The sequence below is a fragment of the Rattus norvegicus genome, chromosome 1 (genome assembly GCF_036323735.1).
Source record: "Rattus norvegicus strain BN/NHsdMcwi chromosome 1, GRCr8, whole genome shotgun sequence".
In the NCBI taxonomy this organism is placed as follows: domain Eukaryota; kingdom Metazoa; phylum Chordata; class Mammalia; order Rodentia; family Muridae; genus Rattus; species Rattus norvegicus.
In genome coordinates this window covers 16308052-16332488 of record NC_086019.1, presented here as the reverse complement: position 1 = coordinate 16332488, position 24437 = coordinate 16308052, and the positions used below count along the sequence as shown (strand labels likewise).

General features: G+C 43.8%; 2 protein-coding genes and 1 pseudogene across 4 annotated transcripts in view; 1 reads left to right on the top strand and 2 right to left on the bottom strand.

Moving 5' to 3' along the window:
* LOC102547604 (60S ribosomal protein L27a-like) overlaps positions 1-17960 on the top strand; it is a 170201-nt gene extending 152241 nt beyond the window's left edge. Inside the window, exon 2 of the mRNA XM_063276312.1 lies at positions 1320-17960. The gene's annotated coding sequence lies outside the window, so the exon portion shown is untranslated. The remainder of the gene's footprint in view (positions 1-1319) is intronic.
* Positions 816-18846, bottom strand: LOC120097186 (uncharacterized; annotated as a pseudogene).
* Positions 18847-19259: 413 nt separating this feature from the next.
* Positions 19260-24437, bottom strand: part of Il20ra (interleukin 20 receptor subunit alpha) — a 69547-nt gene continuing 64369 nt past the window's right edge. For 2 of the 3 annotated variants that reach the window (XM_039112779.2, XM_063262578.1), the window contains exons 7-8: positions 23643-23782; positions 19263-20404 (exon numbers count right to left, since the gene is read on the bottom strand). In XM_039112779.2, coding sequence (XP_038968707.1) covers positions 19643-20404; positions 23643-23782 — 902 coding nt within the window. In that variant the 3' untranslated portion in view covers positions 19263-19642. Of the gene's footprint in view, positions 20405-23642; positions 23783-24437 lie in introns of all 3 variants that reach the window. The other variant, NM_001107521.1, reaches the window with a different exon arrangement.

Genomic DNA, 24437 nt, shown 5'->3' with positions numbered 1-24437 from the left:
CAAATCTTTAAGGGGTTTTTTAAATTTTGATATGAAATCTGTTAAGCTTAGTATGTTATCATTTTCAATTTTTGAAATACAAATATATTTTCTTTAGATTCAAAGATAAAGCAAAAGAAGTCAGTAATGCATCTGGCCACAGCATTTAGGTAACAACAAACCATTTCTCTCCTTCAGCAGCAGCAACAGCAACAGCAAAGAGAAGATTTCTATGCTGGCTTTGCCAAGACCCTGCCTAGAGACCAGTCTGTCCCTAAAGCACGTGCATACATCTTAACTCTTGGTAGTCAATAACTGGTCCTTTGGCAAGTGAAATTTTGCTAGCGAATTACTACAAAATGAAAATGTATACATTGATGTTGCAATGAAGTCTTTCAGGGAGTTATTAGTATTTCTTTTGAGTTTAAACTTCTGGTTTTGATAATTATCACAACCTTTAGAAAAACAAATATTCGCAAACTTGGAAATGGACATCAATTTTAATTAATTTATGAGTACTCTGTCTGCATGTACACTTGCATGCCAGAAGAGGACACCAGATCTCATTACAGATGGTTGTGAGCCATCATGTGGGTGCTGGGAATTGAACTCAGGACCTCTAGAAGAGGAGCCAGTGCTCTTAACTGCTTCAACCCCTGAAATCACTTTAGGGAGGAACTCGATTGATGGAATAGAACACTGTTTACATATGAAGGCTCAGAGGACTCGGTTACTAACAACACAGGCCATTTTAAATTCAATTTTCTCTGGCAGCTAATGACTTAGTGATAGCAGATGAACAGAAGCTTTGGTTCTACACAAACCATGGAGTCAGTTTTGTGAAGTCTCCTGGAGGCAGAGAAAACCTAAAAGGAAACATTAAAATACAATTGTACAAATTTGCATTTAAAATCAAATTCAGGCCGATGTGAAACTGGTTTGTTTATAAAAATCAAATCTTTGTAGAATATCCTTCTGTAATCATGATCAGTCCTGGATTCACTGATATCGGTATTTCAAAATAATTCATCAGAAAGTTACTCAGTATGGTTCACAACTCATAAAATGCTCTTAATGGTTGAATCAGCAGAAATGCCTTCCTCAAAATTAAAAATTACCAAAAATGCTTGCAGTCTTTATTTTCCAAGAGAAACTCATTATTTTTAATTATAGTGATTGAAAGTGAAGCTGCCAGAAGAATACATTTTGATGACTTAGTGTGTACCTATGCAGAAATTGGAGAAAAATGTGATGACCAATCAAGACATCACACAAAGTATTATTTAGTATACAAGAGTATGTCACTGAATGCTTTCCTTCATTGATTAGCTGTGGATTAGTATCCCCTCTTGTTTTCTTTTTTTTCTCAAAGTGATTTTATTGCTTGTGTACACAACAACATTTATGCCACTAGAGCAGAGGCTGTGGACGACTCATGTTTCCAATTGGGTGGGAGCACCCGCTTAGTCTTATAGTAGCGAGCCAGCCAGTGAATTCTGCTCTCTATCGGAATCGGGCGGAATTTAGCATCCTTATCTTTTCTGTTCCTCTCAAGGTGCTTTCGGACAGCAACTGCTTTCTTAATCAAATGGTAGAGATCCTCAGGGAGATTGGGGCAAGGCCTTTGGACTTAAGGATTCTCAAGATTTTATTTTCCAGTCACAAAAATGGACCTGTGTCACACCATGTGAGTCCCTCAGGATCTCGCCTATCTGGGAGGGAGTCAGGCCTTTCTTGGCCAACTTGTAAATTTGTTCCTTCAAGTCCTCTGACATCAACCTCAGCCACGTGGGCATGCTATGGCAGTAGGGCAGCGCCAACCGGAACAGGCCCTTCCTGGGAGCATGCGTGCAACCCACGATGGCGGAGGTCTGGAAGCAAAGAGAGCTCTTGTTGTATGTTTTTTTTGTTTGTTTGTTTGTTTGTTTTGTTTTCTTTCTTGCCTTGTGCTTTTTTTCCCTCCATCTTTATTAACTTGGGTATTTCTTATTTACATTTCAATTGTTATTCCCTTTACTGGTTTCCGGGCCAACATCCCCCTAACCTCTCCCCCTTCCCTTCTATATGGGTGTTCCCCTCCCCATCCTCCTCCCATTACCGCCCTCCCCCCAAGAATCCCGTTCACTGGGCGGCCAGCCTTGGCAGTACCAAGGGCTTCCCCTTCCACTCACTGGTGCCCTTACTAGGCTATTCATTGCTACCTATGAGGTTGGAGCCCAGGGTCAGTCTATGTATAGTCTTTAGTTAGTGGCTTAGTCACTGGAAGCTCTGGTTGGTTGGCATTGTTGTTCATATGGGGTCCCGAGCCCCTTCAAGCTCTTTCAGTCCTTTCTCTGATTCCTTTAACAGGGGTCCCGTTCTCAGTTCAGTGGTTTGCTGCTGGCATTCGCCTATGTATTTGCTGGATTCTGGCTGTGTCTTTCAGAAGAGATCTACATCTGGTTGCATGTTAACACAACCACTCTGAGTCCAGTATGACTGATCTGGAGAAAGGTTCTTTAATGTGGTAACCAGGGTTAAATGAAACTGGGTGCGGGGCTTTGGTCCAGTAGGACCAGTGTCCTTGTGAGGGGCAGAGGAAAACTAGAGAACTTTCTCTCAGTGAGCGCTCAGGACAGCTGTGTGGGCATATTGTGAGGTGGTGAATGTTGTTTACAAGCTGGGAAGAAGGGTTACAGAATGAGCAGCCCTGACACCATTTTAAACTTCTGCTCTCCAGAATGGTGAGAAAATACGAGTCTGTCGTTTAAGACACTACCACTCGCTGTAGTGGTAGTTGGCTACACTGCTTTGGCTTTTGACTGGTTGTAAGCACACATCCACCTAGAAGCTATCTGAATTCTCGGCTGGAATTCACAGACACAGACACAGACACAGACACAGACACAGACACACACACACACACACACACACACACACACACACACCAGTTAAAGGTTTTAAAGCGAACCATTAACAACAGTAGGATCACTTAGAGAGTTTTGGCAGAACAATATAAATGTTTACTCATTTTTAGTTAGGGTGTCTAAGTTCACTCTGTGTGTGTGTGTGTGTGTGTGTGTGTGTGTGTGAGAGAGAGAGAGAGAGAGAGAGAGAGAGAGAGAGAGAGAGACTGGGGACTGAACCAGGGCTGTGCACATGGTTGTCATAAAAAATATCGTAAGACTTGTGGTTGGTGTTATGGCTGTGCGGACACAAGCCTGACAATCTAAGTTTGAGCCCTCTGACCTACATAAAGATGGGAGGCTAGAAGAGACGCCACGAAGCTGCTCTCTGACCTCCACATGCACACCATGGCATGCACAGGACAATAACAACAAATAATAAATCTGGACTAAGTCCAGGACTCTTGCCATACATTTTCACAGGCAAATTTGGAAGATTTCTGTTAAGATGAAAGTTAAAAATTAGAATCACTGATTCCTAAAAATCCCATGAAAGCCCCCTTTAATGACCTAGAAGTGAGCATCAGCTGCATCCTGGATCAGAGCCGTAGAAGAAAACCTCCCTGAGCGGCTGAAATAGTTTGCATAAAATCAATGCCTGGAATCCTTAAGCTCTGCTGTGTGCAGAAGAGGGACTCCCAGAGTTCACACTCTTGCTTTAAGTGTCATCCAAAGAAGTGTTCTGATTTGGTTTGCTTCCTTACAGCGGAAACCAACAGGTTCCTAAGTAGCAGAGCGCTTCTAAACTACTGAGAGTGGTTACTGGTATCTTTCAAAGAGAAAAAGTTACAGTAGTGCAGAGACAGCCAATGACACATGTATCCATTCTCCACTCTCGAATACTTGTTAACAACTCTGAGTTAAGGGTTTGTCCCTAGCCAAAGTCAGTGCACACTTCCAGATACAGCAGTCAGCTGGACTGATGCCAGAACAATAAGCTAAAATACATTACAGGGCTCCCCGTGAGAGTATTAAAATTCTGGATCAAGATGGTGGCCATAAAATCGGAGAGTGGGTCTTCAAGTTTGCTTTCCTGTTTTGGTGATTAAACGCTATAACCAAGGCAGCTTACAGAAGAAAGAGCTTTGGGTTTAAGAGTCCAGGGTGGTGGGAACAGTATGGCAGTGGGCAGCAGGTAAGAGAGCTCGAACAGCCAGGAGCTCACATCTTAACCCAAAACACCAAGCTGTAGTGGTAGTCGGCTACACCGCTTTGGCTTCTGGCTGGTCGTAAGCACACATCCACCTAGAAGCTATCTGAATTCCCGACTGGAATTCACACACACACACACACACACACACACACACACACACACACACACACACATACACACACCAGTTAATTTTAAATTGGTTTGGCTAGCTCAAAGGCTAGGCAATTCTAATCCTCCCCATGGCTACCACACTGGCTTAACGTCTCTAATTCTATATTTTATCTTTCTTGCCCTGGATCCTTCTAGGCAGCTCAAAATGCCTCACCTACAGTTCGGATGATTTTTTCATCCACAACTCTAAATCTGATCCGTCTCCCTCCTTGACGGTTCTCTGTCTCCTTTTTCAGTTCATAGCCTGTGTGCAAATCTAAAGGTCCCACCCGTCTCCCTCTGGTCAGCCATTGGGGGCATGCTTCCTTTAGCCTACATGGGGGACACTGCAAACAGGATCTTTGAGATCACCAACTGCTACACAAAGCAACGAGGAGTTTTCTAACTCTCAAACCCTGCCTCCAGTGATATATTCCCTCCAGCGAGGCTACTCTTTCTAAACCTCCTCTAACACTATCCCCAGTTGGAGATCAAGTCTTCAAATACACAAGCCCGTGGGGGAACACCACTACTCAAGACTTGGAAATGGGTAAGACTTGAAAGATCAAAGAAGTGAACAGGATTTCTGGTGAGGTTGAGAGATGAGATGTGAGGAAGGAGAAAGGCTAGGATAGAGCTCAGAGTTTGGCAGGTGTGAAAGTGTTTGGGCTACTGACTCTCTGGAGATCATCGTGGCCATCTGGCTGACATTTGAAATAGAGACTCGGAAATCACCAAGTGAAGGTCAGAGGAGCCCAAACCCATTTAGCAGTGACTTTCTTGCCAGGGAAAGAAACATCTCATTTTAAGTGGCTGGTGCACAGAGAGCCTTCTCGTAAGTTCCTTGAGGGCAGGACATACATCATTTATCCTACATCCTCAAGTGCCCAAATGTCCTAGACACATAATAATAAAAAATAATATTAATAATAATAATAATGATGATGATGATGATGATGATAATGTATTTATTTGATTCCTAAAAAACAAAGTCAGCTTGACCTTACATTATCTCCCAGTAGCAAGTTAAAAAAAAGAAAAGATAAATGTGCAGATGTCCTTGTCCCTTAGCCAATAGCAGCATCCTTGGACCTTACAGGATCTCACAAACTAAACTGACTTCCAAGTTGCTACCCAGCTAAGGTCACCTGATCATGTTTTTATCTTTCAACTTGTTTCTCTGCAGGGGGTCAAAGGTTGTTTTTGTCTGACAGGACAAGAGTTTGTGATTGCACCCTTTCTGTCCTTTCCGGCTTCTGCTGATTTTGTTTTTTTCCAGCTGCCTGGCTCAGCCAGAGCAAGGAGCCCTGAGGGAGATCTTCAGATCTCAATCTCCTTGTGCTACTGGCGCACTGTGCTTACAGATCCAGGCAAGGGTTGTCACTCCCTCAAGAAAGGAAGTTTCCCTCTTCCAAATCGTGGAGCAAATTGCCCCTTCCCCGCCCCGAAATTTTCCCAATCCTTAGTACGTTCCTGGGGAGCAGGGAGAGGTCATCTTTACTTGAAAAAGAATCAAGATGTATTCAAAGGAAAAAATCTGCATTAGGTCAGGTTTGGATATAAGTAAAGAACACTCCAGATGGGTTACAGAGCTTCTTTAAAAAGTATGCTTTCATGATTTTAATTACTGACCTCTACTGTGGCAATCACATTAAACCCCACCCCCAACACCTCCCAATTTGGGTGTTTTGTTTTCAAGTCTGAGAAATAGAAACATTTAATCCTTTATCAAAGAGTTCTGAGACATGAGTGATGTGGCAAAAGGAAAACAAAGTGGCAGCTTTAAAATATCAGTTGCCTGGAAAGCAGGAACACCAACAAGAATCTCACAGGAAAATAAGATCCAAAAGCGCTCCCAAACATGATCGTTCTTGCACGAGAAATGCGCTGTAACATATCAGATCACCAAATCTGTGAGGCTACATATCAGATTTTGCACTCCCCAATCTCTGGTTGGCAGCATCCCGTGCAAGCTGTGAAACTACAACAAAAACACGGCAGTGGCCTTTTTGTGTCTGTAGACCATTCTTGCTCTATCTGTTCTCTTTTGAACCTTTCAGAAATAGTGATTTCTTAGAAACCTGAGGTGAGCTATTTTCACCTTAGCTACATCTTGCAGGGAGCTCGTTCTGAAAGCATTCGGCAGACAGGAGACTCCTAAGGCTGTGTGGGGCAGACAGAAGGTGTTGCAGGACCTAGGACACTTGGGTAGCTCTGGTTCTTCTCATACTAAGGTCCCCAGTGAAGAACCACGTTGGTGAGATAAGAATTTCCTCAAGACCAAAACTGACTCATGAAGCTAAGCCGAAACCACAGTGGGAGATGGGTACCAGGTGGGTGGATGGGGCAGTGACTAGACTCTATTCCATTTCTGAACCGGGGACGGGGCACGGACATTGCCATCTCCATATTAGGAAAGGCTCCAGGTGATAAGGACTCGGCAGAGTTTTCTGAGAAGGCTGTGCAATCAGATGGAGTCATTTTTGGATATAAACGCCCGTGGCTTCCCCTGCGCACTTCAGGGAAGACTTAATTGCTGCGTTCTGCCTTCCTGCACTCCTCTCCCCGCATTTAACCACCCACCTTCCAGTAGCACATCTGCAGAGACGTGGCAGGCAGCCACGATTCTGTCCCACATTCAGCGCCATCCAAATGCCAGCCTTGCCGGGATTCTGTGCGAGATCAGAGGCTACCCGAGCTCTTAGAGGAAAGTTCTGTCTATGACTGGCTGCAACGATTTCCTAGGAGTAAATTAAAACTCGGGACCTTCTGTGCTAAAGAAAGAGGCTGAGTCTGTGTCTTTTACAGTAAATGAAAAGGTAGTGTGTGTGCTGTTCTCAAATTTTACGTATTTTTGGTGCTGGGGATTGAATCCAGGATACTGTACTTGCCTTTTCGTGGGGTTGCAAACAGCCTCTCCCTGGCCCGTTTCCGAAGTATAATCCCAAAGCCCAGTCTTCCGTACTCAACCTGGAGATGCAAATCCGAAACAGGAATGGTCATATTTACTCCTTCACTGGGTGTGCAAGGCCATTTTAAGATCCGTGCAAACTTTGAATCCTTGGTAATTTTGTTTTCTTTCACGTGTAAGGTGTGGCCTCAAACAATATTTAATGGGTTAAGACATTTGCTTATACAATTTTACACTTGCGTATTGGGTTATAAGTAAGCCCAGCCCAGTTTTCCTAAGAGAAATTTTGTTCCATATTTCACTTTAAAATAGAAGGGAATTCACACTACCATCCAGTTCACTCGGGCTTATTGATACATTTATTTACAATGATGACGGTAGTGTTAGTCACGCTCTCCGTCACTGAACTACATCCCAGACCTCCCAGGGCTTCTAGGCCAGGGGTTCTCAAAAAGTGGGTCATGACCCCCTGACTCACATGACCCTCTCGCAGGGGTGTACTATCAGAAAACAGATTCTTACGTCATGGCTCATAACAGTAGCACAATTACAGTTATGAGGTAGCGATGGAAATAATTTTATGGTTGGGGGGGTCACCATAACATGAAGATCTACATTGAAGGGTCACAGCATTAGGAAGGTTGAGAACTGTTTTTAGACCGTTACGGCTGAAGCATTCCTGGGTTGACACCACTTTTTCTGTGGCTGAGCTGGAGAACTGCCATTGCTCTTACTAACGGTAGTAAGCTGCTGTATATTTCAGGATCGTTCACGTCAGGTGTTGTCACTTGGTGTCCTTATTCTAATGCGTGTTGAATGTTCCTGTCTGAGCTGTGACTTGTTATCTGTCCCTTTAACATGGCTGGAAAGAGACACCCATTTAAAGATCACTGTTAGGCCTTCTCAACTTTTGCTAGAGGCTTTGGTCCTTACAGATTCAGTAGCCTAAAAGCGTCTCTGTTCCTGAGGGTGGCACCAATCGCAGATTAAATGTGTTCATGATAGAATTTCCACTGATTCCATTTCAAATAACTCCAAATTTCAGTGGGTAAGAATGCTTGCTTCACATGTGTTAAGACTTGAGTTCAAAATTGCTAGGGCACCTGTGAAAATCCAGGTGTCATCTTGTGTGTCTCTAACACTGGCACTATGGGGAGGAGGAGAGAGACAAGATGGCCATTGGACTTGTTGGCTGCCAGTTCCAAACTGAAGTGAGAGCTGCTTTCTCTCAAGAGAATAAGGTATAGTGAGAGAACTGTATGCCAACATCCTCCTCTGGCCTTCATGAATATTCCTGCATGTAGCCGCACACATGCAAAACACGAACGCCAAATAAAAATTTTCATATATCACAAGTGATGCATGCCCATGGTTTAAAACGGAAACAGGAAAAAAAAACCATGCACTTATATGTGCATATTTAGAAATATATATTTAAAAATATACATATTTATAAAATATGATATGTCCCATTGCTTTGAAACATTCTTTCTACTTAATATATTGTGATGATTTCCCTTAACTCAAATGGTGGCCTAGTTCTGCCTTGCAGATTTGCAGTGGAATTGATTTAATTGTTCTTTTTATGCAAATTCTTTTCAGATCTTTGCTACAGTGGATACAGGGATAGGCATCTTAGGGTTTCGTTCTGGAGAAATTGCTCAGTCCTTTTCCTAACCTAAGCTGCTAGGCAGTTTCCTTTTTACCACAGCTCTGCTCGTGGCCTCAACCTGTCTGCTTCAATGAGAACTGAGTTTGTTGATTCGGAAGATGGTGTCGCTTTAGTGGATTCTCTGTCCCCTGGAATAGACTCTTCATTTCAGTTGCTGTGATTTCTGGGCTAGAGGCTGCCTGAAGTTGGCAGGCAACTTGATAATCTTGATTCCTGCCATCTCTCATTGTTTTCGCCCATCCCTGTCTTCTCTTTACACATCTCAAAGTTTAACTTCCCTGCACATAAACCAAGCTTCACTTCAAAATTCCAGAAAAATGAAAAATACAGGAAAAGTAAAAAAACCAACCAAACAACAAAAACCATAACTCACTTCCCAAGAAACCCCCTAACTCATTTTTCTCTCTTTGTGTAACATTTCAGAATATTTTCTTATATTTATTGTAGATGTGTATGTGTGTGGGCATGCATATACTTGGGTGAGATGTGTGTGTGTGTGTGTGTGTGTGTGTGTGTGTGTGTGTGTGTGCATGCCTGGCACAGTGCACATGTGAAGGTCAGACCACAACACACAGAAGTCAGTTCTCTCCTTCCACCCAGGGTGCCAGGGATGGTACTCAGGGGGTCTCTTTGAGCTGTCCATCTGGCCCATGTTATCTTTTCATCCACCCCCACAGTCAAATTTAAGTTAAGTGGCCCTCATGACATTGTGCAGTCTCTGTGAAGGACTCCAGTGTCTTCTCACAGGTATGAGAGGATAGCCCTGCTCCCACAGTCCCTCTGTGTGCCCCCTGCTCCATAGCCCAGCTGCCTTCTCTTGCTTCACAACGACTAGTTCCCTCTCTCACACCCTCCCAAGCACACACAGACAAGCCAGGAGCTGAGTGTGTCTCCTGACTCTTCCCTTGCCCGTGGACCCTTGCTTGAATTGTACTTCGGTACTGTAACTCAAAACCATTGCCCAATCCAGGTAAGTTTGATTTTCCTTCCGTGATTTTCTTTTACACATAAAGTCATCTTATGGGGAAAAACATTCAGAGGTCTTTGTTTAAACTCTTTTTAACTTTCTTGGCAGTTAGTCCTGGAGATGCATCACTACCTGAAGAGTATACACCGTCCTTTTCTACTGAATGACTTGTGTCACTATCAGACTTCAATTGCCTGCATTTGTGTGGCTTTGTTACCTGACACTAACTCGTATAATTTGAAGATTCGTTGATTCATACATTCGATCTGCACATATATAACTGAAGAGCTATGAGGTGGTAACTATTACTTTAGGTACTGGGAACATGAATGAAAAAGAAAAGACATAAACCCTTACCATTTTCTTTCTTTTTTTTTTTAAAAAGATCTTTATTTATATATGTGAGTACACTGTAGCTGTCTTCAGATACACCAGAAGACATCAGATCCCATCACAGATGGTTGTGAGCCACCATGTGGTTGCTGGGAATTGAACTCAGGACCTCTGGAAGAGCAGCCAGTACTCTTAACCATCTCTCCAGCCCCTTACCATTTTCATATCAGAAAAAGAATAGTCACAAAAGCCACATACAGAAAAGGACAAGAGTCCTTGTCTTGATAAAATTGACGCTGTGGAAGCCAAGTGATGTGTTATATGTGGAAATACTTTTAGTTACAACCTTGACTTATAAGTGTTGCCCTGCTAGGCATTGCACCTGCTTTCAGTGCAGCTGCTTGTCCATTACAAGTTCAGGCCAGCTGTTGCACATTGTGTAAGAAACAGATGCTGTGGACACACACAGTAGGAGGTACAGGTGCTGGGAACACACAATAGGAGGTACAGGTGCTGGGAACACACAGTAGGAGGTACAGGTGCTGGGAACACACAATAGGAGGTACAGGTGCTGGGAACACACAGTAGGAGGTACAGGTGCTGGGAACACACAGTAGGAGGTACAGGTGCTGGGAGGAGGACACAATCCTTTGACTCACTTTCACTTTTTTTAACCTGTAGAGAAAGCACAGCAGTTTGATCATTCAGATTTCAGACAACGAGTACAGGAGGAAATGGGGTCCCAGTCAAGCTATATTTAACAATGTAGCCATACTCCAGTAAAGAAATCTTCTTTCTAGTGTTAGCTACAATGTCACTGTGTCAAATATCTGAAAGAACCTAAAGAAGGAATGGTTTATTTGGGCTCACGGTTTCAGAGGTGTTAGTTTATGATCAGTGTTGCTAGGGGTCTGACAAGAGACAGAAACATCATGAGGAAAAGCTACTCTCCTCATGCCAAGTAGGAAGCGGGGACAGAAAGACAAAGAGGTCGGGGCCAGATACACTCTTGAAAGGCACGATCCCAGTGACCTCCTTCTTCAGGCCAGACTCCACATCCTCAGCAGCCCCTCGGTATGAGCTCAGTGCATTAACTCACTGATGAAGCCACCTTCTTGATCCAGTTGCCTCTCAGGTTTGCCACTGTAGCACTGGTTGTGTTGGTCAGCGGGACTGGCTGCTTGAGTGCCTGGGATTTTTTTCTTATTAACTTGTCAATACCTGTGAGCAGCAAAAAAGCCCCTGAACACCAAGTCTGTGTGAATCACCACCCTCATTTCCTGCGGGGTTCAGGTGTTCCTTTCTTGAATAACGATGATTCTTGGGAGAGCCCTGATGCTCAACTCACGTTTCCAGGACAGAAACTCAACTAACCAAATGGACCACAGCTCTTTCTTGTGTAGAACTTTAGACTCGGTCAGAAGCTTTGCAAGTGCAATATGACCATAGACACACTTCCTTCTGATTTATGAGAGAAAACAACAGCCTTCTCATTCCAACTGCTTTGACCAACATGGACCCAGTGTGGATCCTACACACATGCCATTAAAGTATACCTGGGCTTTGGGGTTCCATTCTTGCTTTACTCAAGTAAATATACATATATTAGGACACATGTGACACGTTAACTTTGAAGAAAAATAATAAAAGGAACACTCTGTTTATACTTCTATAAGGAGAATATCCCAATTCTAATGACCACCCCCTCCCGCTTTGTCCTCTGATTCCAAAGGAGAAATTGTGTTTCTACACATGGCATTACTCAGTTGTCCACCTTTCTTTATAGTTTTGCTGTTATATTCTTTTAAAAACAAACCAGTGAGTTAGAGAATCAACCTCATACCTCTCTTTGTGGGGTCGGGATAGAAATCTCTGTGTTTCCCCTCTCACATCAAATATCCTGAAATGTCTACATATCAAATCAGCCTAAGTAGATTTAAATACATCCATCAATCTCTATCTAAAGCCTGGGGAAAACATATGGGGAAGAAGCATAGTATGTGGTCTATCACAATTATATAAGGTCTTTCAGAGCAGCATTCCATGGAAATCAGCTTCAGGGATGCAAGTGGGCGGTCATGGTTCTCCCCATTAGTTCTTCTGTCTCAGGGGTATGTGCATGAACATGAGCCAGATGTCTAGCCCTGGTGTGTGTGTGTGAGAGTGTGTGTGAGTGTGTGTGTGTGTGAGTGTGAGAGTGTGTGAGTGTGAGTGTGAGAGTGTGTGTGAGTGTGTGAGAGTGTGAGTGTGAGAGTGTGTGTGTGTGAGAGTGTGAGTGTGAGAGTGTGTGAGTGTGTGTGTGAGTATGAGAGTGTGTGTGAGTGTGTGTGAGAGTGTGAGTGTGAGAGTGTGTGAGTGTGTGTGAGTATGAGAGTGTGTGTGTGAGTGTGTGTGAGTGTGAGTGTGAGAGTGTGTGTGTGTGAGTGTGAGAGTGTGTGTGAGTGTGAGTGTGTGTGTATGTATGAGTGTGAGAGTGTGTGTGACTGTGTGTGTGAGTGTGAGAGTGTGTGTGTGAGAGTGTGTGTGAGTGTGAGTGTGAGAGTGTGTGTGAGTGTGAGTGTGTGAGAGTGTGTGTGAGTGTGAGTGTGTGTATGTGTGAGTGTGTGTGACTGTGAGAGTGTGTGAGTGTGTGTGAGAGTGTGAGTGTGAGAGTGTGTGTGAGTGTGAGAGTGTGTGTAAGAGTGTGTGTGAGTGTGAGTGTGTGAGAGTGTGTGTGAGTGTGAGAGTGTGTGAGTGTGTGTGTGCACACATGCATGCGCATGTGCACTCACACGGGTGCACGAGCACACACACATATACATCTGAGTACTGTCTTATCCAGAGGTGACAGATTCAGAAACAAAGAGACACCTCTTGAGCAGTATACGGCGGATCATGACTCCCATGCTTCCTTGGGCAGTAAAAGGCAGATTATCTCCTTCTGACAGAGGGAGTCTCACCTACTGACACAGATACTAACATGAAGCTGTCATAGGACGCAAGGATGCAGCTGACATTAAGTGGGTAGCCATTCAGGACGAACCTTCATCTGGGTTCTACTGGAATAAAAATCAGAATGAAAACCAACTGGGAAAAAATTTCAACATTCAAATGAGAATGTAGTATCAAAATTTTGTTTGCTGCCCCAGGCAGGGAGGCACTGGGAATGGCTGTCCAGACATGGCTGCCTTCAGTCACCTGTCCATCATGAGGGTCAGCAGTCCTCAAGAAGAGTGTAGCGGGACCAAAGCTGGCACCTGTTCAGTACTTATACGTGAAAATGCAGCCAACAGTCGTCCAGTCACTGGAGAGAGGTAGTGACTACCAAGACACTGTTTCTAGAGACATAGTGAAAGCACACATCCTGTATGTTCCAGAACAGCCAGGCCCCGGTGTTTGAGACTGGATCTATGTCTGAGAGCAGGCAGGTTCAGGATTGACATGGCAATGGCTTAGGGACTTACTGACAGAAGCAAGAACGGTGGATTAGGTGTTCAGATGAGAAATAAGGGACTTATAAAGTAGTTGGGACAAGGTGGCTTCATCCAAGCTGGACCGTACCTGGTTTGTCTTAAGACAGTACGGAAAACGTGAGGCACATGCCAGGTATAGACAGGGATAATCTCTGCTATGCGCAGAGTAGTTATTAAGTTCCACTCGTTATGGTTTGAATAGGAAGTGCTCCTGGAAGGCTCATGCACGTGAACAGTTAACTCCTGGATGCGGTGCTGTTTTGGGAAGTTGTGAAACTTTCGAACACGAGCCCTGGAGAGCAGACAAGAGGTTGTAGGAGTGTGGCTAACAGACTACGACTTGTCTGTCTGGGCTTCCTCACCCAGGCAGCGGTAACAGGCCACACTGCAAGCTTTCATCACCCTGGTTAGAGCCCCACTGCCAGCTCTCCTCTGCTGTGGGCCTGGGAGCTATGATAGATTCTTATTTTGCTAAGTCGCTTCTGTCAGGCATTTTCCTCCCAGAGGGGGAGGGGAATGTTAAATACATCATTGGTTTGTTTCTTTATATTGGGAAATTATGTGGTATATACAAGCAGGGATACTGCAGGCAGTGATGACAGTTACAGCGCAGACTGCTGCAGACAGGTCAAACTGCATCCTTACAGTTCTATAAAGAGCCACTCCCCTTTGGGAAAATGGTCTCATATAACCACAGCTGGCTTCAAATCCATGTAGCTAAGGCTAGCCTTGAACCCCTGACCCTCCCATCTCCACCTGTGAAGTGCTGGAATTACAGGCGGAAGCCCCATGCTTGGCTTATGAAGGATCTTGATATCTCCAGTTTTTGGTCACCGTTCTTTGTCCTTATAAAATTGAAGTATTATGCTCAGAGAAAGTAATTCTCATTACGCTGTTCTCATCCTGCTATTAATAAGACTGGTACACCAAATTGTAATCATTAGTTTAAAGTAAAATGCTTCACTGTACCATTTGGGTAAAAGGGGAAAGTTGCAGGATAACTTAACATGATCTCCACCTGGGGGTGTACCTGGAAATGTCTGAAACGTCTCAGTCAGGACTCATCAGGTTTGGGCTTGTTATTAAACAGTTGTTTGTTACAGGGGCTTCTTTGAGCAGAATAAGATATTTAGTGATATCCCCCAATTCTATCTCCACTAGACATCATTATATGCCACCCTCTGAGGCATAAGAATAAAAAAATGTCCCCCCAGCCAGGAGTGGTGGCACATGCCTATAGGGCCAGCCTCTGAGGGAGCCGATGGCAGGAGGAGAACTGTTTGACCCACATGCCTAACAGTAGCTTACCTTCTCAACCTATTTCCAGGTAAACCTGGGCCGTATAGTGAGACCTCAAGCTTTAAAAGCAAAAACAACGTCTCTAGACATTGTCAGTGTGCCCTGGGGGACAAAATGGTCCCCAACTGAGAATAATTTCTCTTCTCTAATACACGTGTGGTGGTTAAATCTGTGTTGGATTTAATTACAAACCATTAAAGCTATTTCCATTTCTAGCATGTCTATGATCAATATGTGTGCGTTTTGTATAATAAAAATAAAAATTATTGAACACCCATAGCCATTCTATTATTATAAATTGTGGACACTTTTTAAAAAAAGGCTTTTAGAAACAACTGTAGATAGAAGTTACGATTGATGTAACAAACCAAAGAGGGGAAGAGAGAAAAACAATCCTAGGATAATTTAGCTTGAATTCATCTGGAAGATGTGGGAGTGGTAATGTGTGGGCCAGAGAGAATGATTTATGACCCAATGCACCCAGCCATGATGATCGGCTCTGTTTAATGGACCCATTATGTTTATCACACTGGGCAGGCTTGTGCTCTGGGCTGTACAAAGAGTTTTTCCTTGCTTTCCTGATTTCCATGGAACAGAGCACAACCCAGGACATCAGTTCTTTGTCCTGTTGCTGGCTGGGAGACAAGCTCTCCTTACTCATTTTCATCCATGGGCAAGATATGACACTTGACTTTACTCACTTCCCAGGGGTGGAGTTTTTTTCTTTTGTCAAAATTGTTTATTTCTTATGTGCGTGGGTATTTTGCGTGTCTCTATGTCTGTGCAGCACGTTTGCCTGGTGCCCGTGGTAGACAGACAAGGGCATCGGATCCCCTGAAACTGGAGTTACAGATGGTTGGGAGTCTCCGTGTGGGTACTAGGAATAGAACCTGCGTCCTCTGGAAGAACAGCTAGTGCTCTTAACGCTTGAACCATCTCTTCAGCCACGGTGGTGGCATTTTGATATATCAGTTGTTTAGGGATTATGGGCTGTGAGTATAGATTCAATGATGAATGTTTTCATGAGTAAAAGAAATCTAATGTAGAAGCAGTACGTAAAACCCTGGGCTTGAGTGGTGACTAATGATAAGATTAATAGCATTGATCGAGAACCATGACACTTCACAGCTACTCTTGGTCCTCAGACATAGACTCTCATGAGGATTGTCGAGAAGATGGTAGGGCCTGGCCACAGAAGAAAGGACACAGGACAGTTGCCTCCCATATCTGAGAAGTAGTGACTTTCCTCTACAAGACTTGTTTGATTTCCACACAAGACTTGTTTGACTGTCTGAATATGATTTCACTAATTAATCAATCACAGATTGAATATATAACTCAAAAATAAATTTAATTTACTGTAGTACTTTCGCATACTCATAATAACATTCTTGGCACAGGTTACTCACAGAGTAATGTTAATATTTGGCCCACAATTCTGGGGGTTTGAGTTAAAAAATATTGTTCAGTCTCTTGGCTTTGGGCCTCTTTAAGGGTGGCATACCAGGTCAAGAGTGCACAAGGGAACCCATGGAACTAAGTCTTACAAATCCCTTCAGGGCATAGCCCCAATGACCTAAGTCCCTCCTACTAAGTACCACGCCCTTGAGTCCCATTAATAGCACAACCCTGGAAACCATTCTTGTAGCATATGAACCTGAGGAGACACTTACTCAAAGTTTAGCATCACTAACATAGCTAACACAGCAACTTAGTCCACCATAAAGATGTTTCTTTCCCCTTTGTGACTGCAGGGCTGACTGTGAACTGTGACCCCCCCTGCCCCTTCCCAGCACTAACAGGAACAGTGACATCCCATACCATTAGACAAGAGAGACAACCAACTGTCAAAGTTGGAGGTGTACAGTCTCTATAGACTGTATATACTGTTCACCCCACGGGCAAGTTGAAAAACCTAAACTGAATTCTCTTTAAGTCAGGAACTCTTGCTTCTCTCTCTCTCTCTCTCTCTCTCTCTCTCTCTCTCTCTCTCTCTCTCTCTCTCTCTGTGTGTGTGTGTGTGTGTGTGTGTGTGAGCATGTTGCAAGATACCAAAATGCTGGATACTTCTAATACGCTTAGAGTGACAAGGGACAGAAAGACAACCCAGAATTAGAGTCCTCTTCACAAAGGCAGAAAATGTGGTTCAACACGGAAAGATTTCAGCAAAGGCATGGAGGAGGAAGCAAATTACTATTGTACTTTCGTGTGAGAAAAGCGGAGTTAGGCAAAGCAGATACCTGCATTAATCTCATGTCAAGATGGCTTCCATCCCCAATGCTAAGCACACGAATTAGCGGAGAATAGAGACGATACCACACAGCCATCATTCTGTGCCCCACCTGCTCTAAGTGGTCCCTGTTGCCTAGATCTTTTTACCCTTATAACAATGATAAGAAAGCTTTATTTGTATTTCACAGATAAGGATATTGAAGGACATACTAGGCACCTCATAAATAAATATTTTGTGAATGAAATCAATAAGCCAAACTATCAGTTATTTTCCTTTTTGCTCTTTAAAAACAACCTATATTCTCCTACTCCTGAATTTCATTTCCAGTTTGTATCATAAATCTGCTCATCCAAGCCACCAGAATCATTTCCACAAAGACCAAGAGGAACAGAACACTCTGATTAATAAAATTATGCTCTAAATTAAACCATTAAATCAGAAACTGTTTGGATTTGTGGATAATTTCAAAAGACCATGACCCCAGAATCCATCTCTCTTACCAGAGCTGTCTGCTTCTGCCAAAAACATGACTAAGGAAACAGGATGGTATCTGTCTTCCTGAAAGAGTCTCTGTGGACTGAGTTCATAATTACACAAATGCATAAAACGCTGGTGTTTCTGTAGGTCTAAAACATCGAAACATCTATCCTTTTACAGAGTTCAACTTTACGGTCTGTCGCATTTTAATGCGTGATATAGAATTTAATTAAATGCTGAAGAAGGTGGGAGTAGTTACTGGAATTATGAGGAAGTCGTTGTTTTATGACGTACTTCAGTTCCCACAGTAAATGGTGTCAAACTTTAATAAACCCTCCCTTACAGATTCATTTCACTTGCTTCTTTTCTATGCCCCGGGTTTACTTACTACTGACTTAACTATTATGTGGAGAGGCAATATTCATCCGCACATTTTCCTAAGAGACTTTGCACTATTGCCTGTCCCTGCAGACTAGGTATTAATTTAGCACTTCAGTTGTGGGATGTTCCTTAGTTGACAGCTACTTAACATATTTCTAGCAATATACCTCCCCCGATAAACATGGTATTCTATTATAAAACATGACAAGTTCTTTTTTTTTTTTTTTTGTTCTTTTTTTCGGAGCTGGGGACCGAACCCAGGGCCTTGCGCTTCCTAGGCAAGCGCTCTACCACTGAGCTAAATCCCCAACCCCACATGACAAGTTCTTTAGACAACAAAGGCCCCTACTAAATTATCCACAGGGCATATTCTTGACTACAAAAGAAGAGACGCCAAAGTTCATGCTCAAAAAGTGATAAACACTGCCCCTTACAAAAGACAAAGGTATGAATATGAACCTTCAAGAACTGTTCCCTACTGGTTAACTCTGAACACTGACTATCATGTCTGAACAATGACTTGCCCTTTACGTGTAAACGACTCTCCATCCATTCAGTGGCACTGGCATATTTTTAAGTTACCTAATATCCTCACGATCACCCGAAGTGGAAAGCTCTGGCTTGTTTAGAAAGTCAGTTATGTCAAATGTTTTGCTGGGGCACACAGGTGAAAGAATGTTTTCCTGAAGCAGACATAGGCGTAAGGATGTTTTGCTATAGCAGAGGCATGAAAGGACACGTGATGAAGAAGTATAAATATGACCCCACAGACAGTCAGAGAGGAGAGGAACACTGGTTTGGTTTGCTCTGCCTCGCTATTCTTTGATAACAGCAGGCTTATGTTGGTTCGCCTTACATAGCATCGTTGAGCTCCACTTGCGGTGACACCACCATTGAGAAAAACCCAAGAACTGCTTGTGAGGTTCTTGTGGCAGCTTGCCCCTTCAGGGGCCTTGGACCACTTGGCAAGCCTTGTCATTTCTTCAGGATTGAAGTGCAGCTGTTGGTTTGTGCCTAGTGTCTGCTTGCCAAGAGGACTGGACTGTAGCCGCCGGTTAGTGTGTGGTGTCTGCCTGCCTGGAGGACTGGGCTACAGCTTCTGTGTCATATTCAGTGTTTGCTATGGGGCTGAACTTGTTGAGACAAAGAAGATCAGGCTCTCCCCCAAAGAACTATTGCTGAACAGGTCCGCCTTCCTCATATCCTGATAACTTTTCTCTTCTACTACCTCTGCTGGATGGTAGGCTAGAGGAGCGATTGAACTCTTATTAAAAGTAGGTTGCAAAAATTTTATGCCAACAGTCAACACATTCTAGAAAAAGGGTTTATAAAATAAATGACTTTTATGAAATAGTTTGATAGTGTTACACACATACAATAAAAAAAAAAACCAGAAAATAACCGTACAGGCATACTTGTTAGGAAACAATAAACAGGGACCATGGTGAGTTCTTCTGTAAAGTTCCCACCCCACCTGAAAATGCTTACTCTGTCTACGACAAAGCTCAGAGCTCTGTATTCCAGAAAGTTCTTACACTTCAGGACTCTGTGCTGACCACCTGGAGAAGGCAGGGCTGGCTAAGTGCATGAACAGAGAGAGCAGTGTTGTTAGGGACACTGGAAAATCTGAATGTTGCTCACTCCCTGGAATGGCTGCTTCATTTGTTGATAGTCCACAGAAAACCTGGCATTAGCTTTCCATTTGTACGTGTAGCCCCCATTCCTCCATAAATTGTATGAGATAGTTTTCATTTTCTTCCTCTGACTTGTCAGGTGCCTGGTTCTCATAGAGTCTAGACAAAAGGCCATCCTCTGAGAGGTGGTCTCTCTCGTAACACCCATAGTTCTCCAGATCATGGCCAAAGATAGGTAAGGAAGGGATACACAGCCTGCCAGTCCGAGGGTCCCAATCCACTAGCGTTGTAGATGCCTCTTCCTCTGGTCTAGCTTCTGAGCCAGGATGCTCCTGCCCCAGGTGTTGTAGGTCTTCGAGCTGTGGGTCTAAGTTTGCTAAAGTCGCCTGTGGCTCAGCTAATTTCTCTGTTCTGGCTGCCTCTTCCGACCCACAGAACTGCTGGTCTCTACCCTCCTTGTAGAAGTCAGCTAGGACTTTGTATTGAGGCTCAAAGTCTGCTTCTCCTGTGGGCATGGGGCTGTTGAACCAGGCGTGCTGGGTTAGGGAGGTGTCTCTGTCGCTTTGTTCGACACCACAGACAATGTCCACCAAATGTGAAGAGTATCCTAAATGTTGCCCCTCTGCGTCCTCCCAGTTTGGCTCCCAGCTCCCACTGAACTCAGGGTTGTTTACGCTGACCTCATCACTGCTTCTGTCCAGTAAATTCATATCTGTTTGAGAAATTTTAGAATCATCCAACGTACTGAGGGTGATAGAATGAAGTGTTTCAGTAGGGTTGAAGACTCTTTTGCCAATTTCATTTCTATAAATCAGTACCTGCAGAGAGAAGAGAATGAGCTTCAACTTTTCATCTAGAGAAGCATTACTGATGGCTGCCAACTTCTAGTGTCCAAGATAATGTGCGGCATTTTCTGACCAATCCATGTTTGTCATATAGAGAAAATTTCACTCCAAAAGGCAAGGGGCCCAAGACCCATTAAGTGCAACCAGAGGTGAACTGTGTCACTGGAGAGCATCCGTGTGTGGTTCAGGGGTGTGACTGAAGGGACTTGAGTCAATTAAATTCTGGAATCTTCTCAGTTCTTTAAGATTGGGAACTCTATTCCTTCAGGCAAAGGAAGGAGCATTACTTAGGCTGTGACCCTCCCTGCTTTGACAAAGGGGACAGAGACAACTGACAGGGGTTCTGAAGGCCTGGGAGTACAAATGGTGAAGATACAGCGGACCAGCTTCAGGAAGGCGGATCAACTTTACTTGGGTGATTAAAGGCTTATTTAGTTTTGGAGGAGGGGAGGGAGAGAAATTAGAAACATGCAGGATGGCTAGAGGTACGTAAACGCCTCATTCGCATGAGGAAGCATTTTAGGAATCTCAGGTGCTAGCTGAATGGAGAAAGGAAGTTGAACCTGTAATCTAACTGAGGCTGTGGAACCTTCCACAGGTAGAGAGGTGGGGTAGGAGAGGGATTTGAATTCCCCAGACAAAGTCAGAGAAGGGGAAGCCCTGTCAATGAAGGGAATCCTCCAGTCTATGCTGAGCTCAGAAGGCTACGGGGTCAATGATAGACTTTCACTTTAGTTAGCAGTTTTCCCACAGAACTCTATCGAATGAAAAGCCCTGGAGTGTAAGACTAGAGGAAGTCTATTTTGTTTCCAGTCGTTACTAGGCTGGGGACTACTGCCTGGACTACTAGCTCTTTCCTGGATATACTGTGGACATGAAACGTACACAGGCATAACAATGTATTTGAGAAAAGGAATATGGTATTTTCTTTTTTTTTTTTTTTTTTGGTTCTTTTTTTTTTTTTTTTTTTTGGAGCTGGGGACCGAACCCAGGGCCTTGTGCTTCCTAGGCAAGCGCTCTACCACTGAGCTAAATCCCCAACCCCAGTATTTTCTATTGTCACCTTGACACAAATAGAGTGACCAGAGGAGAAATTCAATGAGGGCCTGTTTATGTCTCGATGAAGTTGATCTGTGGGCATGCCTGTGAGAGATTTTCTTAATTTAAACCAAGGGAGTGTGGGACACACTCTGAACACGGGCAGTGGCTTTCCAGGGTGGGCCTCGGAGGCATTAATTCATTGTTCACTGTGATACTTTGCTTCAGTCTCCTACTACCCTTACCTCTACCCCAACTCCTACTATGGTGGGCTATAACCTAGAACTGTGAGTGGAAACAGGAAACAAGTCCCTTTGTCCCATAAATTTAAGTTACCCTATCACAACGCCAGAAAAGGAAATGGATACAAGGTTGTAGTCTTCAAATTGTGCTAGAAAAGGGCACAAAAGTAAAAGAAGAAGAGGAGGAAAAAGAAGAAGGAGAAGAAGAAGAAGAAGAAGAAGAAGAAGAAGAAGAAGAAGAAGAAGAAGAAGAAGAAGAAGAAGAAGAAGAAGGGGAGGATGAGGAGGCAGAGGAGGGAGAAGAGGAGGAAGAGGAAGAGGAAGAACAGAAAGAGGAGGAGGAAGGGGGGGAGGAGGAAGGGAAGGAGGAGGAAGGGGAAGAGGAGGAAGAGGAGGAGGAGGGAGAAGGGGAGGAGGAAGAAGAGAAAGAGGAGGAGGAAGGAGAGGAGGAAGAGGAGGAGGAAGAGGGGGAAGAGGAGGAGGGGGAGGAAGAAGAGGAAGAAGGGGAGGAGGAAGAGGAGGAGCAAGAGGAGATGGCAATTCACCTGTTAGTTTATAAGGTATTTTAAAAAGTCTAAATCATGTCAGGGATGTCCAAGAATAAAGAAAATCAGTAAGACCCCCATAGTGCCAGCTACTCTGGGTGCCTAGAGAGGAAAGGCCAGCTGAGGCAATTTGTCTCAAAAGCAAAGATTAAAGAATTGTTTGGGAAAAGAGCCAAGGAGTGGAATGCAGTCCATGTATGAGGCCCTAGGCTCCATCCTGAAAACCACAGACATCATTTTTGTTCTTCTTCGGGGTACACCGAAGGTGCTTGCTACAGAGAGGCATCAGTGATGAGGTACAGTCTTCCTGTCACCCAATGGCATGATTTCATTTAACAACGCACAACAGGGCCTTTCACCCCATTGTTTGACAGAATTATAGGCTTTTAAAAAAGTCACATGCAGCCAAATCTCCATGAATTTTCTTCCACGAAAAGATCTCCCTGTGCTACAGAGAAGCTCACCCCAGCACCTGAGTGGAGCAGGATAGCAGAGAACTTTGTGAAGGGAATCAACCAGAACAGACATACACACATTACATGCATTTACACGTGAATGCATCTTTTAGTGATTCCCAAGGAGAGTATTTCGATACCAAGCATACACCTGACTGTCATCTTTTCTCCCCTAGATGCCTTCTTGGCTGCCTTTATTTTTCTAGAACAAGTGTCCAGTTGGACATTACCTTACGTAATGGTGATCATGACATCACAACTCAGAACCGTACTGAAATTTTTCTAGACTAAACCCGGGCTTGGATGACATCACCATGCCCTCCCACGACACAGTCTGGTGCTTCTCTCCAATGCAGCCCCTCATAGAGAACATGACAGACTGGCCTTATGACGAGCTTTCTGGCCACTCCACCTCGCTCTGCTCCTTTTTCTGCTTGTAGTAAGTGTCCCATCTCTTACTTTCGAACCTGAGCTTGAACATGAGAACTGATTCCCACAAAGGGTTTCAGAGATTCCTTGTACCCCATGAGTCCTCAAAACTTGTTTTTACTTTCAGCCTTCACATATTATCTCTACCTAGGCTTGAACTTTAAGAAAGGCAGTGTGATCACGACTTAGCCTGTTTGCTCCACAACTTTATCTTCTTATAAAATGGTTTCAAACCTAGGGAACTTCTAGGTATGTTGGGTATGTTCATGAGTGATTCAGTACAGAGCCTGCTTTTTGTCTGGTTTGGGGTTACAGGAGGTCACACAGGACTGTACACGTGCTATGTAAGCTCGCTCCTACTTAACTACTCTCAGCTCAGAATGTGTTTTAGAATTCATCAACAGCTTAAGGCCACTCTGCTCTTATAGGAAACTATCTGTTCTACCCCTCTTCTTCTCTCTTCTTGTTGTCCTGACAGTCTTTGACCATGACAAGTACTCACCAAATTTGCTGGGTGTTTTTCTTTGCCAACCTGGATGTAACGGTAAGCTGAGTAGCCAATCGCAGAGAAAAGAAACACAATGACAGATGTGGGCAAGATATACCAGAAGATGACTTTAACCTTCCATGTTGATGTTTGAACTGTTAAGAAAAAAATCATCGGTTAGGATTGTAAAGTTATGATTTAATATGGTATGAAACCTGGGCAATGCCAAGAGGCAGGCCACCTGCATTCATAGACTTAATTTTCTCATTTATACACTGAGAAACTTGAGAATTCTCATTCTCTCTTACAATGAGGTTCTTAAGGCACTGTCTAAACCCACCCCCCATCTTTACAGTTAGGATACATTAATAATATCAGTCATTGGTATTCCAAAACCTTATATCAGGCTTTGAAACTCATCCTGGCTCACGTATGTGCAAACAAATGGGTCTATCACCTTGGCAATTCACAGCTCTTCAAACCAAACAGCAACACTCTCTTTAACAAGATCCCTAGTTCCAGGCATCGGAAACTTCCCTTTGAGTTATCAGTCAGAGCGGTCCTCAAATGTTAGAGGCTACCGCCATAGCCTTTTGATGCTTCCCATAGCTTGAAGGTAAGATCCAAAAGCTGAAGGTCCCACACACTCTGCACATAGACGTCAGAGAAATCAAGCTGCTGTTGACCTGGAAGCCTCTCTCCTGAGTTCTCAGTACTTAAGGTACAATACAAATACCACCCAGAGAGAAAATCAGCCAATGGTCCTACCCTACTACACAGCCTGCACACCACAACAAAGATCAGCATGGG